Below are 22627 nucleotides of genomic sequence, written 5' to 3'. Positions count from 1 at the left end.
AACTGCAGCCATGCAGAGAAGCACCAAACCTGCAGGAGACATCGACAACAACAACACGGACACACGAGGCGGATATGACCTTCAAAATAAAAGCATGCATTGATCCGTTAAAATGCTCAGTGGATTGTGACAGTAAATGTGGAGCAAATAAATGGCAAAAAACGGTCACTTGCTATTGTTTAAAAAGTGTAAACCACGTTCACACGAGTAAAACATCAAATGTGTGTATGTGTGTTTATGTAACATGCAGAGGTGGACAAAGTACTCAACCCCAGTACTCGAGTCAAAGTATAGATACTCCTGGTCAAATATTACTCAACTACAAGTGAAAGTTGCTCAGTCAAAATTTTACTCAAGTTAAAGTATTAGAGTTCTTGCTTTTAAAACTACTTAAGTATTCAAAAGTACATGTTTTTAAAAATACTTAAGTATTCAAAAGTACAAATTACAAAGTACATTTTCTAATATCAGTACATGCTGTATAGTTTTCATGATGCATTTACAGAAGCTTGTAACTCTCTGAAACCATCTAATGATGCACTGATGCTTGTAGAACCACTCTGTTACACAAAGTCTATAGAAACACCTATAAAAACTTCAGCATAGAAATACAATCAAAAACAAAAAGGACAGCTGTTGTCATTTTCTGATGTAACTGTATTAAAATCACAGCATGAAATTAGATTGAAGATAACTGTAAGGATTTCTCCAAGTCTGTTAAATAACTGAGATTTCTTTCTGGCTTCAGATGCAGTATATATACATGAATGATGCTGTATTTTTCACCCCGATAAAACAATCCAACTTTAAAAGTTACCTGGAACAATTAATAATTATAATAACATCTTGAGATTTCATTTTGTTTTCTCCTGCCGTCACCATTACTGCTTTTTGTTTGAATGACAGAGGGAGAACTTGCTTGTTCTTGTTACAGAGAGCACCTGGATGATGTATTTCCACTTTTACATCAATCCAGAGGAGCTACTGTGATTGGTTTTCTTCTGTGAGGAACACAGCATGTGACCAACTGCATTTTAGAAAAGAAAAACACCAACAGCTTACTTCAAAGTTTAGTCAAAAAGTAACAACAACCTTCATACAAATGTAGTGGAGTCAAAAGTACAACATTTGTCTTTGAAATGTAGTGGAGTGAAAGTAATAAGTTTCCAAAAAAACAAATACTCAAGTAAAGTAGAGATACTCAAAAAATGTACTTAAGTACAGTACTCAAGTAAATGTACTTCACTACTGTCCGCCACTGGTAACATGTAGCCTATCAGGAGTGTAAAGCCACACCAAAAAGACTGTCTCCTATTTCTTTATTTGGATTTTTATTTGGATCAATTCTGTTTCAAAGCCCTCTCCACAATTTGTTTGTTTTTTTGTTTTGTTTTTTTGGCCACAGCGTTTTAAAAAAAAATATACTGAGTGGAAAATACTGCTATCACTCACGTTTTTACTGCAGAAAATACAGCAAATTATTTTTTCTTATTTTGAAATGTGACCGGATGCGGTGTGTTCGATTCCCTGACGCTTGACACCGGTCCGAGCAGCAGCCTGTCAGTGCAGTCTGTACTCTCCACTTTGCTCGCACTGTTCAGGCGGGCAGCAATGTGAGAGAGAAGCTGCGGCTCTATCCCGGACCCCCCGCGTCTCAGTCTCCTCCGTCCGCTCAGGATGGATCAGAGGAGGGCTGAACCGGACCGCAGCACCGGCACCAACCCGGTTTGCCTTTACGGGGAATTCACGGTCACCGGTAACCGAAAAGTCAGGTATGCCGTGAGCCTGACCGAGAAGGACCTCATCGTCCAGAGGCTCACTTCAACACCTGTCGGGCAGAACAAGGTGGTGCTCAGCCTCAAGGACTGCGTCGGCTGCCGGGCTTACCGGGTGGATGACAACGCGGACCCGGCAGCGTACTTGTCAGCCTACTTCTACCCGCTCAGACGGCGCTGGGTGTGTTCCGGGCTGTCGCGGCAGAGAGTGGAGCAGTGCTTTCGGCTCGCCGCGCTCCAGGACCCGCGAGCCAACCTGGAGGAGGCGGAGAAGTGGGCTCGCGCTGTCCGAGAGCGCTCTGCCCGGCAACAGAACCCCAGAGACGGTGAGTGTTCTTTAGTAACAGAACCCAAGAGACGGCCAGTTTCCGTTAATAGCGGTACCTTGGAGACGGAAAGTGTTCTTAGGTAACAGAACCTTAGAGACGGAGAGTGTTTTTTAGTACCTTAGAAACGGTGAGTTAGTACCCTAGAGACAGTGAGTATTCTTAAATATGAGAACCCTAGAGACAGTGAATGTAACAGAACCATAGAGATGGTGGGTCTTGTGTAGTAACAGAACCTCAGTGTTAATAAAAGAACCTTATTTATGTGGACACAGCAAGGTAGTACCTTAGAGTGGTCTTTGGTAACAGAACCTTAGAGACAGTGAGCGTTCTTTAGTAACAGAACCTCAGACGTTGAGTGGTTATTGGTAACAGAACCTTAGAAAAGGTGAGTTTTTGTAAGTAACAAAATCTTAGAAAAAATTAGAGTTCTTTAGTAACAGAACCTCAGAGACACTAAATGTCTGTTGTTGGTACCTTAGAGATGCTGAGTGTTTGTTAGTAACCAACGTTACTGTCTATAGTTACATGTAACTCTGTCTGATGGTAAAACTATCCTAGCCTATTTGTCTTGAGGCAGAACTCAGGTCACCTCATGTTTGAGTATTAGGCTACAATTTAAGATTATTTTCTTTGTCGATTAATCCGTTGATTATTGTCTCAATTAATCATTTAGTTGTTTTAGTTGTGTTCTATAGAAGGACAGATTGATCTGATCGTGATCGGTGTTTCCCAAAGTCCAAGACGACGTCTTCAAATGTCTTCTTCTGTCCACAACTCAAAGATATTCAGTTTACTGTCAGAGAGGAGTAGAGAAACCAGAAAATATTAACATTTAAGAAGCTGAAATCAGAGAATTTTGACTTTTTTTTCTTGAAAAAAGGACTCCAACTAACTAATTGATTATCAGAACAGTTGATGATTAATTTAATAATTGATGAATTGTTGCAGCTTTACCTGACTAAGAGATCTGAAAATGTGAAAAGAAACAATCATCTGTTCGTGTCATTAACTCAGGGGAGCCCTGGGGAAAATGAGCTGTGAATTATTGTAACATAATATTAGGGCTGCATTATGTGATGAAAAAGTCATATTTCAGTTGATTGATATGCGATACGATTAGTGGGAATGATCATTTTTACATTTTACAATTTTTTACAGTTCTTGCTGAAAAATAATAAAATTGTGATGATGTGATATTTACTGAGGTTTGTACCAAACAAACTCTCTCATCTTGAGAATTATAATGCTGTTTTCTCATATATTTTTCCTTTTTCACAAAACTGCAATTTGACTTTGGTTCTGCAATTTGGATATTGCTCTTGGCCGTATTGCGATTTTGATAATATTGTGATTAATGGTGCAGCCCTAAATACGCGCTCAGTGTTGACCTGGACTGCTATGAAGCTGCTCTACTCCCGAAAGTTAGTGCTAATTCACAAAAATGGACAATGCATTCTATGCTCTGTGGCTGTCTCACAAAACTCAGCATCACTGAAAACAAAAGCACCCGCAAGAAGGCCTCAAAAACAAGCTTTGGGTCTTTAAAGACATCTTGCCCTTCAACAACTTGGAGCCTCAACATTAGATATGCAGATATTGTCTCGAAGCCTCTATTATTCACTGTGCTTTAGTGCTGCATAGTATATCAACAACTGCATTTGCAGTTCACTGAATCAGTACAAACTAAGATTGGACAATATATTGAGATTATATACATAATGTGATATGAGACTAGATATTAGTGATGATTATTTATCAAAAATCTCATTGTGGTAATATTTTGTGACAGCACCAAAAGTCATCCCTACAATGTTGTTGCAATATTGATATTGAGGTATTTCATCAAACATATTGTGATACTAGATTTTTTTTTTTTTTTTTTTTTGCGTTATTCTACAGAAAATGTGTCTATTGCCATATATTTTGTATATGGCAGAACAGTGTAAAAATATTGAGATATTGTTTATATTGTATTATTATATTGTCATACCATCCAGTCCTACTACAGACTAATTGAAATGGGAGTCTCCTGTGGGTCTGGGGCCTCAGGGTATCTGCCCTCTTTGCTTGGATGGAATCCAGCCCTCTGTTGTACCAGTCATTTTAACACAGCAGGCTGAAGGGATGTTTAATCTGACTTTGTTACCACCTCCAAAATTAATTAGCAAAATAAGCTCTGTTGGAACAAATGATTATTTTCATTATTGATAAATTTGCTGATCATTATTTTGATTAATCGAATACATGTTTAGTCTAGAAAATGTCACAAAATAGTCAAAAGCCTAATGGTTTTCAGTTTACTGTCACACATGACAGACAGGCAACACATCCTCACAAATGGCAAGCTGGAAATGAAGACTTCTTTGCATTTTGCTTGAAAAATGACCTAAATGATCAATGAAAGGATAGACATGATTAACTGAAGATCAGTCATAGATTATTTGTTTCCACTCTATTAGTCACTTTAGGGAAATGACCTCCATGACTCCATGGCTTCTCCATTATGATTAAATAATCAAAGAAGCTGTATGTAGCCATTGCACGTGCAGAAACGAGTACAGCAGTCCAAATGGCAAGATGGAGAAACAGACTGTAGATGTAATAGGTTGTATTCTTGTTTAATATACATTCTATGGTTAAAGCGAGCTGCCCCCCTGCCCCCTCCTCCCCAGACACAATGCTGGAAAATGCAACCGTAGCGCAAATCAATATTCACTTTATTTAAGATTTCAGGGGTAGCATATTTTGATAGACCAATATGCCTTATTAAATAATGCTCCCTCTGTATTATACCACCGCTCAATTCATGTGTACTGTAAGAATATGGGGAGCTGCTGAAATACTCGCTAAGTAGCATATCTTGATGGGTAGTTCATCAGAACAGCAGAGACATTCAGGCCGCAGGATACATACAATCTCATAAACTGACAATAACAAGCGAGGTCGAGTCCTCCACTGTCAGTTGATCAGCCGTTTATAACTGTCAGTTATCTGTCAATGTAAAGTTAAGCCTGTTATCCTGAAAACAAAAGCCCACTGCTCTGAAATAACACACTCTGGATGATGTGTTCAGTGACTGCCTGTCTCATTGCTGCCAAACTCTATTAACATTTGCTCAGTTTTACAGTTATAAACATCTACACCTTCTTAAGATTATTAATGATTTGACCACAATGACCGTGATTAATGATTACAACTCATAAACCGACACTTTCTCATTCGCCGGAAATTCACCATTAGTTTGAAGTGTGATTAATGTGAAACAGACATACACAACAACAGTTATTCTGGTCCAGAACAGAAATGTCAAAGGAGGACACCACAGCTGTAGTGTTCATGTCAAGTGAAGTGACTTTCCTTGATCTCTGATGACACATCATGGTCACTTAACTACATTTTGGAAACTGTACAAATACTGCAGTCATACTAGCTACATGTGCCTGTTCTTGTCTTATACTACACTATACTATGAAACTCTTCCCCGGTTTATTGTCGCATCAGTTTTCATGAAGTTGATTTTGCCTTACAGCTGTTTAGTTAGTTAATATTATCCTTTGCTCATTTTTGTGCACATCTTAATCAGCTGTGACTTTGCAGAATTCTATTGTTCTGTTATCTTTAAGCTGTTCCTTAAATGAATAAAACAACAGGACTGCTCTGGTACAGAGTCACATTTCAGTAACTCCAGAATATGAACACACCCTTTCAGAATAAAAGACTCCTGAAAAACACTGCTATTGAGTTCTTATCATATGTAGATACATACCCTTTATAGAACTGGGCTCTTGTTTCTTATCTCTCACAGGATTTCATTACCTTTGACCTGCTTCTTATATGAATAAAACAGTAGGGCTGGTGTTGTATGGAGAGTCACATTTCACTAAGTCCAGTCTGGAAACAAATCATTTTAACATAAAAGACACCTGAGAAACACAAGGCAACATTACTGTTATTGAGTTCATGTAATGCCAAGAGGTATTATTACTCCAGTGGGAAACGTCCTATAATTGGATATTTCTAAAGATAAGTTGTCTCATTATTTGTCCTGCTCACCAAGCTGTCCTGGCTCCATTAACAAAGAAAAAAACATTTTTTTTTTACCTCACATGAACGTTTTCCCACACAACCATGGTATCACTGGCACTCTGTGACCCAGATAGCATTTTCCCATCTGCACAAATGTATTTTTAAAGAGACAAAATATGCTGTAAGTCTATACTGCCTGTCATTGTCAGCAGAGGAAAGAGCAAACATTTAGCTACTCAAGACAGTATTATTTGCTTGGAGACATATTGTGATGCCGCTGCCTGGAGCTGAACCTGAGACTGTGACCCAACAAGTTCTCTACAACAAGGACAGAGACTCAAACACAGATGTCTCCATGGATTCACCTGCTCTGTGGTCATGTAATACATCTCTACCTCCACCCAGTTTCAGTCACTGAAAGGTTGTGTTGTGTTTTCTGTCACAAAAAAGTTTTAAGTCCCTATTTATGTGACATTACTATGGCATCTGCCTGTATTCTTCACAGCAGAACTGGTCAATGAAATTAATTGATTTTTTGGATTAATTAATTGTCCTTAGTCTGAATTGTAGCAGCAAACTAGCTCACTCACTTTCACAATAAACTCCTCTAGACCTTAAAGAGGGGAGGTCCCTTATGCTTGTGGCTTCCTGACCTCTCCTGACACATTCATGTATTTATTAGGGCCCGAGCACTGAATGGTGTGAGGACCCTATTGGATTTGCTCAGATGGCCTGGCCACACCCTCTAAACAGCAAGTCCCATGGCACGTTTGCACAAAAATGTCTGGAGGGACCCACAGCCTAAACCCAACAGGAAGTTTCGAATTTGAATTTTGAATTTAGTGGTCAATTTTGGCATTGCCCACGCATTGTATTTGAACAAACTCCTCCTACAGAATTCATCATAACATAGACTACTTTGTGATCAAATTTTCTGAAAAGTTTTAACTATTGTTGAAGGGCGTGGCTCTGTCATGCCATCGAATTTTGATGTCTTGCCATAAAATTACTATAACTTCAATATAAATGATCCAGTCTACACCAAACTTTGATAAGAATCCCGCCCTGAACACATCCACATGACAATATTCATATATAGTCACAGCACCACCTACTGGCAACAGGAAATGACATGTTTTGGGCTCTGGCATTCTCCTCCTAGCAGGCTGAACGTATCCAACTCAAATCTGGTCAGAAAGGCCTTAAGACCTTGGTAGTGCTGTATTGCGAAGATTGTGACTTATCATCAAACAGCTCTGCCATGACGGCATGGCAAACTTCCACGTTTTGCCAAGACACAGGAAGTTGGGTTAACTTTAGTGTACATGGTCGAATCTCCCCGAAACTTCACATAGTTGATAACAGTCCAGGCCTGGACATTTGATATGACTTTCATCGGCCTTTAAACAGCAAGCTAAGCAGTCTCACCATATTTTATATCGAGGCAATCCAAAAGTAATGGAAAGTAATTGCATTACTTTACTATTGTGATACTTGGATTAGGTTACTGACTACACTTTTTAACAGGTAATTAGTACCTTGGAATACATTTTTAAAGCAATCCTCCCAAAACCTGCAGATACGACTGCAGAAACAAAACAGTTCCTACATGAAACTGGAGAAAGAGACACTGCTGGTAAACTTATTTTTTACCACAAGCCAAGTGCCATTTTCAAAACTCTGCAACTCACCAAAACGGTTTAGATGGACAAACAGATGAGAGGAAAAAAAGGATTTGAGATGAGTGTCCCTTTAAACGTTTTAACACCAGTAGTTTTACCATTTGGTACATTTCTGCACACGGTCTGAGATGCAGAGAATATTTTGCTGCTCTGTATGAGTGGTGTCTTTAAAAAGAGTGTTAAATGTTTGATGACTACAGTCACACATACTAACAGCCATTCACACTCACACCCAAACAATTCACATGACACAGTTTGGTGTGATTGTTAATTTGCTTGTATCCTCACAGTGTTTAAACGGAGTGCACACATTCTCACACTGTGGGGTTAAACAAGCTCTTTTCTGTTATATTAACCATGTGTTTCTTTGTCTTGGACTTACTGTGGTTGTTGGGGGCGGTTCACTTCCTGGTTTAGCAAAAGGTGTGTCTGAGGGGTGGAGCCTCTTAAATCTGAAAGCCAGCTCATCAGACCAAACCATGTGCTGCCAAGTCGGGGGGGGGGGGGGGTCAGGCTTTAGTTAGTTTTTGCTGTGTATTAGCTGTAGATGGTGGCCATCTTGTTTTCCCCTTGTGTGTTATTTGGTTTGACTTGGTCACTATATGTGTTCACTGCTGCCTCCACAACAGTGTGTTCCTTCCTCGGACACAAGAATTTTTATGGACTCAGGTATGTTTAAGAGATACTGGTGACAAATGGAGGATAACCTCTTTAACTGTTGTACCTTTGTCCGGTTTGTACCGGACAGATTTCATCATCATTTCATCAAGTGTCATTTAGTTTATTTGACCTGTAGTTTCAGGTGTCTCATGTTTGTCTTGGACAATATAAAATGAAATGTTCCACCATTTCCTGTAGTCCACAATATCCACATCACCTGCAGCAGGTTTATACATTAATGTCCTGTTGAAACCAGTGAGACAAAATGTCCTCCTTTCTTCTTCTACTGATTTCTCTCCTTTCTCCTACTTTCCTTTGAATGCTGTAGTAACTCAGGATGACTGAGGTGTTTGAGGCTGATTCAACAAATTTAACTGTTTTTAAACAGTGAACATAAAATTGTAAATAGTTAACTCTAAACATTGTAAATTTATCGTTCGCAAATTAAATTTATAACTTAACTTCTGACTCTTGAATCATGTATAATTAAATTGAGGGAAAGTGGAAAAAAATACAGATTTAAAGCTTTCACATAACAGTTGGAATATAATTGTAATCCATATTATTTGCATGTGTCTCCAACACTGCCTGTGTCATTGACATCAAAAATATCACCTAACTTGTGTCAGTTGCTGTGAAAGAGGTCTGAAAGGTTCTGGAGTGAAGAACTGAGCCTGGCCACCATGTTAGAAGTAGCTGATCATGCAGCCAATCAAGGAACCAAACAAGTAGCCAATCAAGTGGCTTGAGGGCACCTCCTGAGGCAGCTACCTTTTTTTTCATTTATCTTTAGCCCAAATAACTGCTGTGACATCATAATTTTCAGCTCTCTATCAGTCACTGTACTCCTCTGTTAAAAGTTATTAAAAGATTGAGCTATCATTGAAGGATGCCACTACAGTGTGGCATCAAGTTTTGATGTTCCACCATGAAACACGAAATTGCTGTAACTTTGCACTTCGTGGTCGAATCTGCCCCAAATGTAACATGTTTGATAAGATACGTGGCCTAAATTCATCTACGGGACAATATTTAGTCAGTGTTGCAGAATGGTTACATTGCAGCCCCTGAAATACATTTCATCACATGTACAAAAATCAGTCAGCACATGTATCATGTCCAGGTGTACAAAAAAGCCTCTTGGAGCCACAAAACCTAAACCCAACAGGAAGTCAGCAGTTTTTTAATTTTGTGGTCAATTTTTCCATATAACGATGTCCACAGTGACACATCACAATAGATACCGAAATCCTTTGGGGGTCATACTTTCAGATTTTTTGTTCTCCTCTAAGGCCTAAATTTTCTAACTGTAGTACGAGAGGGTTATGTGCACTCCCTCTAGTGGTGTGTGATAAAATGTCCCAAATATTTTTAGAAAATGAAATTAATTCATTTATATGCTACTATCAAAATGTTATAAAGTTTTGAATGGAAATGCGGAAAATATGAGAACACTGAAATGTTTCAATATCAGCCTGCTATGTAGCCATGATCACGCATGTAGCATTCGCATACAGCACCCATCCAGTAGTTACAAGCTAAACTGATGGCAAGAGAGTAAGTGGAAGTAAAATAGGAATAAAAATACATGCTTCAAAAACACTGCAGTTGTGGCTCCAAATGGGAGTTTTTACAAAGAGAAGTGCAGATCAGGAGGAGAATATTTCGAGCAAATGTGTTGAAAACAAAGTGAATGATAGTGAACCAAGGACAAGTGCCAGTTAAGTTTCCACTAAACCTGATGGCACCAAACAGTGCAGAACAGTAAGGTGGTGCTTGGAGAACACGATATTTTCTGAGGTGGCATGTGGTATAAGAAGTTTCAGAAACACTGCTCTAAGGAGCTACAGTCCAGAAGTCACAAAGTTTTCTTTTTCTTTTATTGCGGCTGTAGAAACAGTATGGAGGGTACAGAGTCAAAGAGAAGCAGAGGTGCTGAACATAAAATATGCACCATATATATTTCTACTTCTTGGCTGCTTGCTGAAGTGTCAAATTTCTGAGCATTTTTTTTATGGTCAGTGGCATTAATTTCAAGCCTCATTCAGGCTGCAGGGGTCTTTGCTATCTCTGGAATGTGATGACAGGGTTTCTGTCTAAAAAGCAGTCTACAGTAAGTTACTCATTACGCCAGGGGCCTTGTGATCCGTACTAAATCATGTTCAGAAGCTCTGCATCCAAACCATTAGTCTAGATGAGGTCAGGGCTGCCTGTCTGACCTCTCCATCAATACTGGTGCACGTGTCACTGGCTTGACTTCCGGGGCACTCACGAAATTATACACATAGCATCTGTTTTCTCCAGATCCATTTGCCTCTGACAGGTAGAGGCCTGTCTGCTGAAGATTTGTTCTCCAAGTGGGAGATATTTTTCCCCGATTTTAGTCAAGTTGAATAATTTTAATAGATTATTAATAACGGGCTCAGGCTTGGGATAGCTGTGGGAGGAATGCTTGTGTACTTAACTCCCATGAAGACAGAGGAAATTGTATCGACCGATGTTCTCACCCTGTGAGAGACACATCAGTCTGCTCCCTGGGATAAGTTCGGTTTTGGTGTACCTTCTGACACGCACAATAAAACTTAATTCATTTCACCTGGTGAAGATTCTCTTCACCATTAGGGCTGCATATAAAAATTATTTTCACCATTGATTACTCTGTTGATCATTCTCTCAGTTAATTGGTTAGTTGTTTGGTCTATAAAATGTTAGAAAATTGTCCAAGATGACGTCTTCAAATGACTTGTTTTGTCCACAACCTAAAGATAATCACTTTACTCTCAGAGAGGAGTAAAGAAACCAGAAAATATTCACATTTAAGAGGCTGAAGTCAGAGAATTTGGACTTTTTATTTAGTAAAAAAAAAACAACTCGACTCAAAATGATTAAATGATTATCAAAATAGTTGACGATTAATTTAATAATTGATTCTCAATTGTGGCAGCTCTACTCACCACACTTTTCATTTTGTCTTCTTGCATTTATAAAGTTCAGATACAAACAGGTTGTTAGTTATGTTTGCACACGCTCAGGTTGCCCAGCATTGCTTCCCTCCTGCAGGAACCGACGCTTTCATAATAATGCCATCAATACTAGTTTGCATGATAATGATTCAAATCAGTGACCTGACGAGATGTCAGTTGGCCCTGAGGCACAGCTGGGCCGCCTTTGGCCACTTATTTTGCAGAGCACTTTCTGGTGAGAGAGCTGTCTGATAATGCCACTGCAAAGCAAGCACTTTTACAGTACTGTTGTGTTTATTCATTCATTTATTTTCTCTGTCAAAATGATTTTCTTTTCTGAGTGCAGTGACTAATCAGTCTAAATACAGTATGGTTTCCTAGTCTGCTGTCTTTGTCCTTCTGTAATGATTTTGGTGCACTGGATTACAGGCTGGTTATTTGCTCTCAGGGATGTGAGGTGTAGAATTGCAACGATGAATCGATTAATTGATCAAAAGAAAATGATTTGCAGTCTATTTTCAATATCAATTTATTGTTTCAGTTATTTTTCAAGTAAAAGTGTCAAACATTTGCTGGTTCCAGCTTTTTAAAGGAGCAATATGTAGAAATGAAAAAATGAGCACTACAGTCCAAATAGTGAATTGGAGCCGTAGACTGTATATGAAATAGGTTGAAGCCTTATTTAATATACGATCTATGGCTAAAGGGACTTGTTTCCCGCTAATTTGACACTAACTAGCGAGGACAAGTCCTACACTGTAAGTTAATCAGCTTTTTATAACTGTCAGTTGTCTGTCAGTGTAAAGTTAGGCCTGTTATCCTGAAAACAAAACCCACTGCTCTGAAATAACACACTCAGGTGTTGGAGTTCATTGACTGCCCGTCTCACTGCTGCACTCCATTAACACTATACTCAATTTAACAGTTATAAACATCTACACTTTCCTTGACCTCTGATAACATATTGTGGTAATTTGATGATATATTACAGTAAATATATTACCAGGTGCCGCCTTTAATTGGGAGAATTTTTGCCTTTTCTTTATTATTTGTGACAGTAAATGAAGAGTCTTTGGGTTTTGGACCATTGGTGGGACAAAAGAAACAATCATGATGAATATTTGTCACAATGTCTTGACATTTTATAGACTAAATGATGGTGAAAATAATCAGTAATCAATAGTGAAAATAATCTTTACTTGCAGCCTGAGTGAGGTGACACATGTATCTGTCTTTGTCTGCACTAGTTCTTTGTCTTTAAATTTCATCCCAGCTCTGGCAGTTGCAACTGACAGTTCAGATGCATTGCCAAGTATTTCCTAAATACTATTGATCCTGCATCGTCAATAAATAGATTCAGTTCAGCTGCGGACAGCATTGTCATGATCATGAGTCAGATGATGACAGCAGGCAGGGACGTTACTAGTATTGATTAAATCAATCACTGAGTTGTCATCTGGCTTGAGCGCTTGGCTGCAACTGTCCAATGACAATGAATTACAACACACACTAGCAACTAATGTGAATGAATCTGTTGTGGTTACCCACAATACATCTGATCAATCACAGAGCACCAGGAGATGCAGGCTCACTGGCACCAACCTCTGTAATTTTGTATGTGGGTCAAACACAGTAACAGATCAAGTATATTACCATGCTACAGTGACGTGTAAATTATAGGCTGTCTAATACATAAATGAACTCAGTGACAGTATGATGAGCTGTAATATAACTGTATTTAAATATTCTGGTCCCACTTTTAAATGATTCTTTAATGAGACAGTGATATTAGCTTAGACACTTAAGGTTAAAAAAAATACAGATAAGGGAACTTTATCATCACAGGGATCATGTCTTGCTAATGCACTATAACTGAATAAGAGTGTAATAAAAGTATGAAACCATGGAAACGGCAGTGATGGAAAGTCAGACGAGAAGCACCTTAGTCGCCATTCTCAGGGGGACCGGCGATGCTCCTTTTAGCATCAAAATCCAGGCCTCTCTCAGCCAGTCAGCGCTATTACTAATACATTACATCTGACCGAGACAGAGCTGAAGCTGGGACAATGGTGTTTGTGTGCTCAGTTAAGATATTTTGGTAACAAAAAGGTTTTAATTACCAAATGATGTATTTGACATTTCTTAGAAATGACCTACACACTGCCTCCAAATTATCACTAAGGTTTCATGGTTAAGTATGTGATATTAAAAGGTGCAGTTTTCATGTTGTTGGTGGTAATTACAAAGCAACATATCTGAAATTTGTCTGAATATACCTGCAGATTACCCCCAAATTTCATGCCAGGTGATAATGTGCAAGTACGGTTTTCATGCAAGTAGGTGGAAATTACCTTTTGTGCATTTAGAAATAGTGGAATATAATTATTAAATAGTATTGGGGTTATTTTCAATCAATTGGAAATTATTTCTAAGAAATTTCAGTGATGATACTTGCTAATTATCACATATTTGCCATTAAATTTGGGGTAAAATTGCTTTTAATTTCAAAAAAGAAAGGAAGTTCAAATATGTGAAGTGGTAAATACCACCTGAATTATCACATACTTACCGTGAAATCTGGGGGTAATTTGCAGGTAAATTCAGTCATTTCTAATATGTTACTTTGTAATTACCTCTTACAACATGAAAATGGTACTTGCTAACGTATTACTTGGTAATTACTACCCATTTACCATGAAACTATGGGACCTGGAAATTGAAGTGTTACTGATATTTTAAAATCCTGAAAAGGGTGAAAACAACTAGTTTGGTCAGAAAGGAGAAGGCAGTGTCATGCTGTGAAGCTGCTTTGGAGGTGACAGGGTTGTATGTCAGCTGGGCAGCTCACAGAACATGTATGAGACAAACTCAACATAGTTGAACAGTAGTTGAAATTATTTAGGGAGTGCTGAGTGGCTGTGATTCTGCTTTGATGGCAAAGAGAGACATGAGAAATTCAAGATTTAGAAATCGTGTTCAAATTCTGTATGCATCGACTTTACGCTCCTTTGTTTTTTTTTTGTATCTTGTAACTTAGTTTCCTTTATTTATAGGAGCTGCAACACTTAGTTGATTTAAAGGAAAAATCTGTAATATATTTACTAAAATAAAACATAAAATGACCATGATATGTCATAAGAGATTAAGGAAACATGCTGAGTTGAAATACTTGCCTCTGAGCTACAGCCATGGTGATTTCACATTAATCAGAGTTCAAATTAATGCTGAATGTTCATTGAATGAGTAAAGTTGTGTTCATGAGTTGTTAGAAATTATTAATAATCTTGTAGAAGTAGTAGATGTTTAAACTGATAAACTGAGCAATATGTTAATTGAATCAGGCAGGCAGTAAGGCAGAGAGTCACTGAACTCCAAATTCAGACTGTGTTATTTCAGAGCAGTGGACTTTTGTTTTCAGGATAACAGGCTGAACTTTACATTGACAGACAACTGACAGTTATAAACAGCTGATCAACTTACAATGTTGGACTCATCGTCACTTGTTTATGTCAAATCACAGTGTCTGTCAGTGTGCACTTGTCATGCGTTCCTGCATCCTGCCTGAGCTTCCTTGAGGAGGTGGGGGGAAACTTCTTGCTTCAACCATAGACTGTATATTAAATAGGATTTCAATCTACTTAATGTAACCTTTATGGCTCCAACTCAACTCATTTTTGGACACGCAGTTACTACGTATTGTTCCTTTAATTGATTAATTTAGAAAATTAATCTGCAACTATTTTTGGCAAAAATCCCACACAGTTTGATGCCTCCAGCTTCTTAAATGTGATCATTTGCTGCTTTTTCTTGTCTTAACATTATAGTAAAGTGAATATTTTTGTATTTATAATGTTGGTCAGACTAAACAAAGACTCTCTAGGAAACTGTAATAGACATTTTTCATTGCTTTCTAATTTTATTGAATAACACTTAATCGATTAATCAAGAAAATAATCAACAGACTCATCGGGGGTCATGTTTTTTTTTTCACTTGCCTGGTCGAGAAAATGTCCGGAAGTCTACTTGCCCCTGTTCAAATTGACTTATTTATTACAGGTCATAATAACAACAAAGTCCGAGGTCATGACTTTAAATGTATTATTTAGGTATTTAGTTTTGATATGATAATAAATGGAAAAAGCAGAAAATCTCCATATCTGAGAGGCAACATCTCCTGCCATTTTGTAATGAAAAATTACTTTAATGATTAAGCGATTATCAAAATAGTTTAATAGTCTAATTCTTTTTCTAACCTATTGCCAAGTCAGGCAAGTGAGCTACTAGATTTACTAGTCCAACATGGCATTTTGCCTGCTTGTGGCATGCAGGCACTCCTCATTGTTGAGCCCTGTTAATGATGAAAGTATTGTTGGGTGCTTTCCTATTATTTACAGAAGCCCAAAGAAAGAAGAAGAAACACACTCAGTGTTTTGATGGGCACTATATAACTTTCAATACTGCAGCTCTTCTCAGCTTCTGTGACAAGGTCCTGATTTTAAACCGTTTAATTCTATTGCAAAATGAGAGCAGTGACTCACCGACTTCACATAGAGTGTGTGTGTGTGTGTGTGTTATTGCTTGAGCTAATGTGACTGTGGGTGTGTGAAGGTGACAAGCACTAGCTGTGTGGTGAGTGCGTACCAAACCCAAGGCGCGGGTCATGACAATTGCATGACTGAATAGAGGAGCTTAGTGTTCATTCACCCTCCTTTCAAATGCGTGAAGCTGATAAAGATGCAGCTGATGCCATCAAGGATCACACCCTCGTGATTAATCAGTCTAGAATGTTGAGACTTCCTGATTCTTTTACAACTGAAACCACAGATTTCACTCCTGCTGCGGCAGATGAAATGGAAAAAAAACGTGATGTTATTAGGTTGTAATAAGCATATGAGCACAGGCCCATACTGTATGTGTTTTCTCTGGAAAATTAGAGGCATTTGTGTGTGTGTGTGTGTGTGTGTGTGTGTGTGTGTGTCCAGTCAGCAGTGGCAGCAGCAGTCCTCTCCCTGGGGACTCCTCCTCATTGAATACACGCTGTGATAGAGTTTGACGTGCTGTCGAGACCTCTGATTCAGCCTCTCTGGATCTTTCTGCAGCTCTGGGGCCTCACAGCGGCTCTGTGTCTGTAATGACAGTGTCCTGCCTGCTCACTCTCACCATGAGCAACTCTAAATGATGGAGTGCGCTGCTGAAATTTAGCAAAATACACTCCAGCCCGAACCCCATCACACTCCTGTTGTTGTTGCAGATGACTCTGTTCTTTATCCCACCGAGCACAAAGAGCACTGGGTGCTCACCCAGTTTACTATTCTCAGAAACAGCTTCTGGACTCATTCTGTGATACGCCGACAACAACAACAACCACTAATTGACCATTGAGCCTGCAGAGCAGCTGGTTCACCTCAGAGAAAGTCTGTCTTTGCCTGGTAAAAGAACATGTGGTTGTGGGTTTTTTTATGGTGGGAAGTCCATTTCCTCCATATGCTTGCACACAGCACTTTTTATATGCATTTAGCTGTTTTTTGTTTTTTTTACAGTTTACTCTGCTGTAATCTCATGTTTTGCTCTCATGTCTTGATTTTATGTAAATCAGACTAATAGTTACAGGAAGTGAGCGTCCATATGGAAGTAGTGCCAACTGAGCTATGTTAATTAACAATTTAAGCTCCATTTCCAATCAAAAGAAAGCATGAATTCAACATTAAATTAGAGGCAGTGTAACTGAGTGACTTTTGAAAAGTTTGTTTTCATGCAGCAGCCTAACCTCCCCTCCCTGCTCTGACCTTGCAGCCTAAAATACTCCTATGGGACACTCATCGTTCCACAGAGAGACATGCGGTGGTTACGTCCTTTCTCTTCTGTCCAGACCTTCCTCTATGTCTCACATCATGCACATGTTTTTATTATAACAATGCGGGGAATATACTATACACAAGTGGTCAACAGACAGTGCAGGATGATTTTAATAAAAACCTCAATGTCATAAACTCTCTGCTTTTCCTAATATAGATCTACAGCGAGCTAACCACCACCACCTCCTCCTCCTCCTCCTCCTCCTCCTCCTTCCACACCCTTTGTGGTTGTGGCTCAGCAGAAATCTGCTGTGTGCTGGAGCAGCTTCCACTCTTTGATTTACAGACAGTGTTAAGGACAAGAGTTATTATCACCTCCCTGCACCTCTAAATGTTTCTGCAGTTCAGTCTAGTGAGATGAGGCTTGTTTAGAGGTGTGGTTCAGCTGTAAACAAAGAAGAAGTAGAACCACCACCAAACACGACAGGTGTTTTAACACAGCAGCAAAGCAGTATTTCTTTTATTATCAGATGATAAACACACAGGTAATCAATCCTCGTATTTGAACGACCTCATTCAATTAATTAACTCACACCAAAACTGTCTAGATGGATCAACAGACCTTAATGACAAAACTAATCATTATGGAATAGAATGAGAAATTAAGTGCTTTTGGAGTATTATCAATAGAATTTAACTTTAAGTATCAAAAGTAAAAGTATATGTTATATAAGATTATTGTTATTATCAAATTAATTGATTAATAATTCATTAAACTATCATACTTTATATTTTGTTGGGTAGTTTCATGTGTAAGAGTGAGTCATATTATATAGTAATCATACATTTTGTTAATTTGCATAGTATGAAGTAAATGTAGCTGTCAAATACATGCAGTACTGTAAAAAGTACAATATTTTCTGAAGGTAGAAAGTATAGTACTTGAATAAAAATATTTACAATAGTTACATTCCACCACTGAATAAAGTGTAATGATCACTCACATGATTTAATTAAAGGCCCATAAGTTTACATACAGTTGCATCTTTTACATGCATCACAGTGCAGTGACAATTAAAAGTTATAAAAAAGAGTCAGTGTAGCAACAACATTGAAGAGATCTCAGACTTGCTCTCCCTGCCTGAAACTTTGTATCTTTTTTTTGTGCTGTAAATAGCTTTGAGCAGAGACAATCAACTCATAATCAAAATCCAAAAATAATTCTGATACTGTATTGTATGCACTAAGAATGTGGCCACATGTGATCACAGTTGCAACGCTCGAACACACAAAAATATCCGCAGTGTAGTGACACATGATCCGCTCCACACTGACTTGCAGTTAGGTCCAGATCCAAACCTTGAAGCTCCAAATAAAGCATGATACCATGAATGTGAGTATAAAAACTGAACCTCTAATCATGATGGATACGTCTCAGACATTGTGCTGTATCTCTAAATTGCATGAGGTTACAGCTGGTATGAAGTTAACTACAGTACTGATGATAAACACATCCGCCAAAAGGATGTTTTCAGAAAAACGTAGCACAGCAGGCTGCATTCACATGCTCACAGTTAACAGATTCATGTTTACACATTTTTCATTGCATTTGAAATTCCCCTTTCTTTAGTTTCTTCAACATACCTCAGACTATGTGCCTACTATCTACAGACTATATGATATACAGAGGGAGAATCTGGCTTTGACCCTCAGCTGGCTTGGTGAGGACAAAGCTAACATTTAGTAGGTTGCGATTGGACGTATCTGTCATATTACAGAGGGCAGGCGCAGTATAAATACCAGGTCAAACACATGTTAATCCATTAATTCCTTTAATGTGGAAACTGGATTCCCTCCTAATGGGTGTTTGTCAAGGCTTAGAGCTCACATCATCACTGAGCAGGAAACAGAAAGAAATGAAAGAGCAGTTTAGGACACAGACCTGTCAGTGCGCACAGTAGGTGGTAGTTAATGGGGGTCCTCTGTCACCGTGCTCTAGGTCTGTTTTTGTGTGAGAATAATTAAAAAAAAACATACCCAATAACCATAACCAATGATCACACAGTTTCACAGTTCAAAATGCGAAACAGTGAACATTTTCATCTTCATTTTAAGACTTTTGTTTCTTTAGTCATATCAGATTTGGCAGTCAGATGCGATTATTTGACACCAAGATGGTTTTGGTGAGTTTGATTCGGTTTCTGTCGAGTTTGAATGAAGCAGATGATGATGGTGTTCTGCAAAAGGAGTCTGGTGAGTTTGGCGGCAACATTCGAACTGCTGTTTCTGGTTCAACAAAACGCTTCAAAAAACACCTCTCAGTCTGTAGCGATCCTTTCCATGAAGCCGTCAGACACTACAGGCTTGAGCAGTGTGTGGACGGCATCGTCACCAAACTGCTGCGGCTTGCACGTGCCATGGTGTCCACACAGGCTGCGTTTCTGCTGCGAGGCGGCCACTGAAAGTGCCATCTTTCTACAAGGCGTTTGCAGAAGAGTTTAAAGAGAAGAAAATAACTGTTTTCTAAAGTCAATCACTGATTTCCCCCCTTGTTCAGGGAGGTAGGGATGAATGGAGGGAGAAGAGAAAAGAGATAAAAACACTGCCCTGCAACCTGACTTTATCTTCCATTAGTTTTGTGGTGATTTAGCTTCTTTCTTCAACCTATTCACCTTTTTGAATTAGTTGTATTAATTGTATTAAGTGTTGGATGTATGTAGATGTAGGTGGATGTAGGATTTTCTTCTGTGTGACTTGGCTGCAGCGGTGGCCAAAGTACACACATTCTTTCCCCACGTAGAAGTACAAAAATATATAAAAGTAGAAGTATTGATTGAACTCCTTTACTCAAGAGCAAGTGAAAAAGGGCAGGCTCTCACATGTACTGAAGTATGAATGTAAAAAGTTGTCCTAAGCTAACTGAACCTCGCCTTTTCTCTGTTGAGTCTTTCTATCTTGTCTCTTTCATTTTGTTATGTATTTTATAATGTTTTTGTCTTCTTACTGTTACCTGTGTTGTGGAAATTTTCCCCTACTGGTGAATAATGAAATAGAGACTTCTGCCGGCCAACAAGGTTTTATTTTCTTTGCAAAGAAGGTCAATCAGCACACCAGCGGTCAGAGTGGAGAAAAAGACCCAGAACATGGGGAGACCTGAACATTTATGCCTGAAGAACGCCCCCTAAGGTGTGTTCCACACCCCTTTGTCTGCTGCAGGTATCGGCACCCCACTCAGAGTGTTTTCACACTCTTTTGTCAGGTACCGGCACCGACTCCCTAAGGTGTGTCTCACACATAAGGGGTATTCTGCAGGGTTTTGTATTCAGATGCTTCCATCGTTAAGAGGTCTAGACATGATAATTCGAAGCACAAAAGGACCTGGTATCTTGGTGCACTCAAAGAGAGGTTGGGAATCTCAAGCAGCTTCAGCACCAAGAAACAAGAACTTGAAATTGCCATTACACCTGTCATGCAAGACACTCACACAGGAACTGTCTTTTCTGTGTGTCCCATCCATTTAGGTTGAAATCTGTCTTGATTTTGGAAATGTGGCGCACAGTGTCACAAAATAAAAATAATCAGTAAATCCCCTCAAATGCATTAAAATTAAAATAAGTAAATGTAAGGAGTAGAGAGCACAGATATCTGTGTTAAAATGTCTGGGGTAAAAGTTGTCAGAAAAATAGAGTAAGTAAAGTACAGATACTGGAAAACTCTACTTACGCACAGTAACAAAGTATTTATACTTAGCTACGTGTCACATCTGCTTGGCTGCTTTTAATTATACTTAGTGCAATTTAAAGTGAATATGTAATAATAAGAGTATTGTCTTTTCATACCAATGAAATGTACTTTCAAACACAAAATCCAAAGCATGTCCTGATGTCTCACTTTAAATCCCTGATGACACCAAATCTGGACAGAGTGGGTCCCATCTGAGTATCTCAGCAAATTTCTGCTGGCTGAGTGGTGTGGCGTGGGCTCAGCCGAGCGTGATGAAAGCCTGGAATTATTTTATCAAGACTGCTGGGTCACTCCTTCATCACAGACGGTTGATGCTTCGTCATGCTTTGCTGCCGATGGGGAAGTGATTTCACAGAAGCCGAGCGAGACACCAGCGTGACTGACTGACGTGCGCGCAGGTCATTTTGATGAGTCAGCATGAGTCGACAAGCAACAGTAATGCTTTTCATAGACAGAGTGACCGTGTAGGCTCACAGATTGATTACATAATGAGGATATAACATCTTGAGTGATGTTTGCATTTTACCCATGTCCTATCTCATGTAAAATATCTGGACATAACCAGAACTGGAACAAATCATGTCCTACCAAATAACTTCAGATATTGAACACTCTAATTCTAATATTTTGGTGAAAATGTATTCATTAAGGATTTATATACATGAAATATATGTGGCTAACTCATTATGTTTTTGGTCCGTTTTAAACTTTTAATTTCTAAACAGACTAGAATTCACAACTTCAAACAATTTAAAAATGTGTTAAAATTTAAAACTAAACTAAATCAGTCCCTACCGATAACATAGGTATAAAAATGTGCTGTTATCTTTTTTGTTTCAAAATATATATTTTTTTTACAAAAACGTTGGGCCTTTAAAGTTGTGTCCCAGATTTCCATCAACTCTGTCAAATTTTTATAAAAAAGTGATTTTATCAGGCATAAAAAGGGTCAGCTTTACACTAAGGACCCTTGTCTCACTTCCTGGTTTAAAAAGGCAGGAATACTGCTCAACCAAATTCATTAAATAATATTTCTATCATTAGTGTCACAACCATATCAACTCTGTAGCCCTTCTGAATCAAAGCTAAATAAGAATTATGGTTTAAAATGTGTATTTTGATTAACATTGAGAGAACTCTGATGTAACATTTTGTCAACTCCATAAGACTACATTACATCACTAGGAGGTTGACACATTACAAGGTTTAATAGCCAAGAGTTTGATCTTTTAATATATATTTTCTAAACATAAAGTTAAAAATGTGATGCTGTCTTACACCTCCAAAAAATAGAAGTGGAAACAAATAAAAATGTAAATGCGAGCTGTTTTAAGGCACTGAGAATGGAACAAACCCGTGTTTACAGTTAAACCTTCATCCCTGTGTCTGGTTAATAGAAGCTGACATGCTGCTGACTGTGCAGGAGAGTTGTCACACAAAGCTAAGAAAGTTGTCTATTCTCAGACTCTATAGGCACCCAGATAGCTATTATAGGGAACCTTGCCGGAAAATGTGTTTTTCCGGGCCCTGGGTTTTCCCCTTTTATTTAGGCTGTCATTTCCTATGGCGAATACCTCAGTAGTGATTATTCCATTAAGATGTGGGACAGTTCCCATGCTGTTGGTTTGAAAACTGCAGATGAGACGTTTGTAA

General features: G+C 38.6%; 1 protein-coding gene across 1 annotated transcript in view; it reads left to right on the top strand.

Annotated features, from left to right (window-relative positions):
- The first annotated feature begins 1602 nt into the window (after window positions 1-1602).
- The window catches only part of LOC146330708 (sphingosine kinase 1-like), a 57848-nt gene continuing 36823 nt past the window's right edge, over window positions 1603-22627 (top strand). The window contains exon 1 of the mRNA XM_084716225.1: window positions 1603-2101. Coding sequence (XP_084572351.1) covers window positions 1678-2101 — 424 coding nt within the window. The 5' untranslated portion in view covers window positions 1603-1677. The remainder of the gene's footprint in view (window positions 2102-22627) is intronic.

This window comes from Lutjanus erythropterus, chromosome 3, assembly GCF_056507025.1.
Source record: "Lutjanus erythropterus isolate fLutEry1 chromosome 3, fLutEry1.hap2, whole genome shotgun sequence".
NCBI classification, from domain to species: domain Eukaryota; kingdom Metazoa; phylum Chordata; class Actinopteri; order Lutjaniformes; family Lutjanidae; genus Lutjanus; species Lutjanus erythropterus.
The sequence above is the reverse complement of the archived record's forward strand: the minus strand, read 5'-3'. Positions and strand labels throughout refer to the sequence as shown.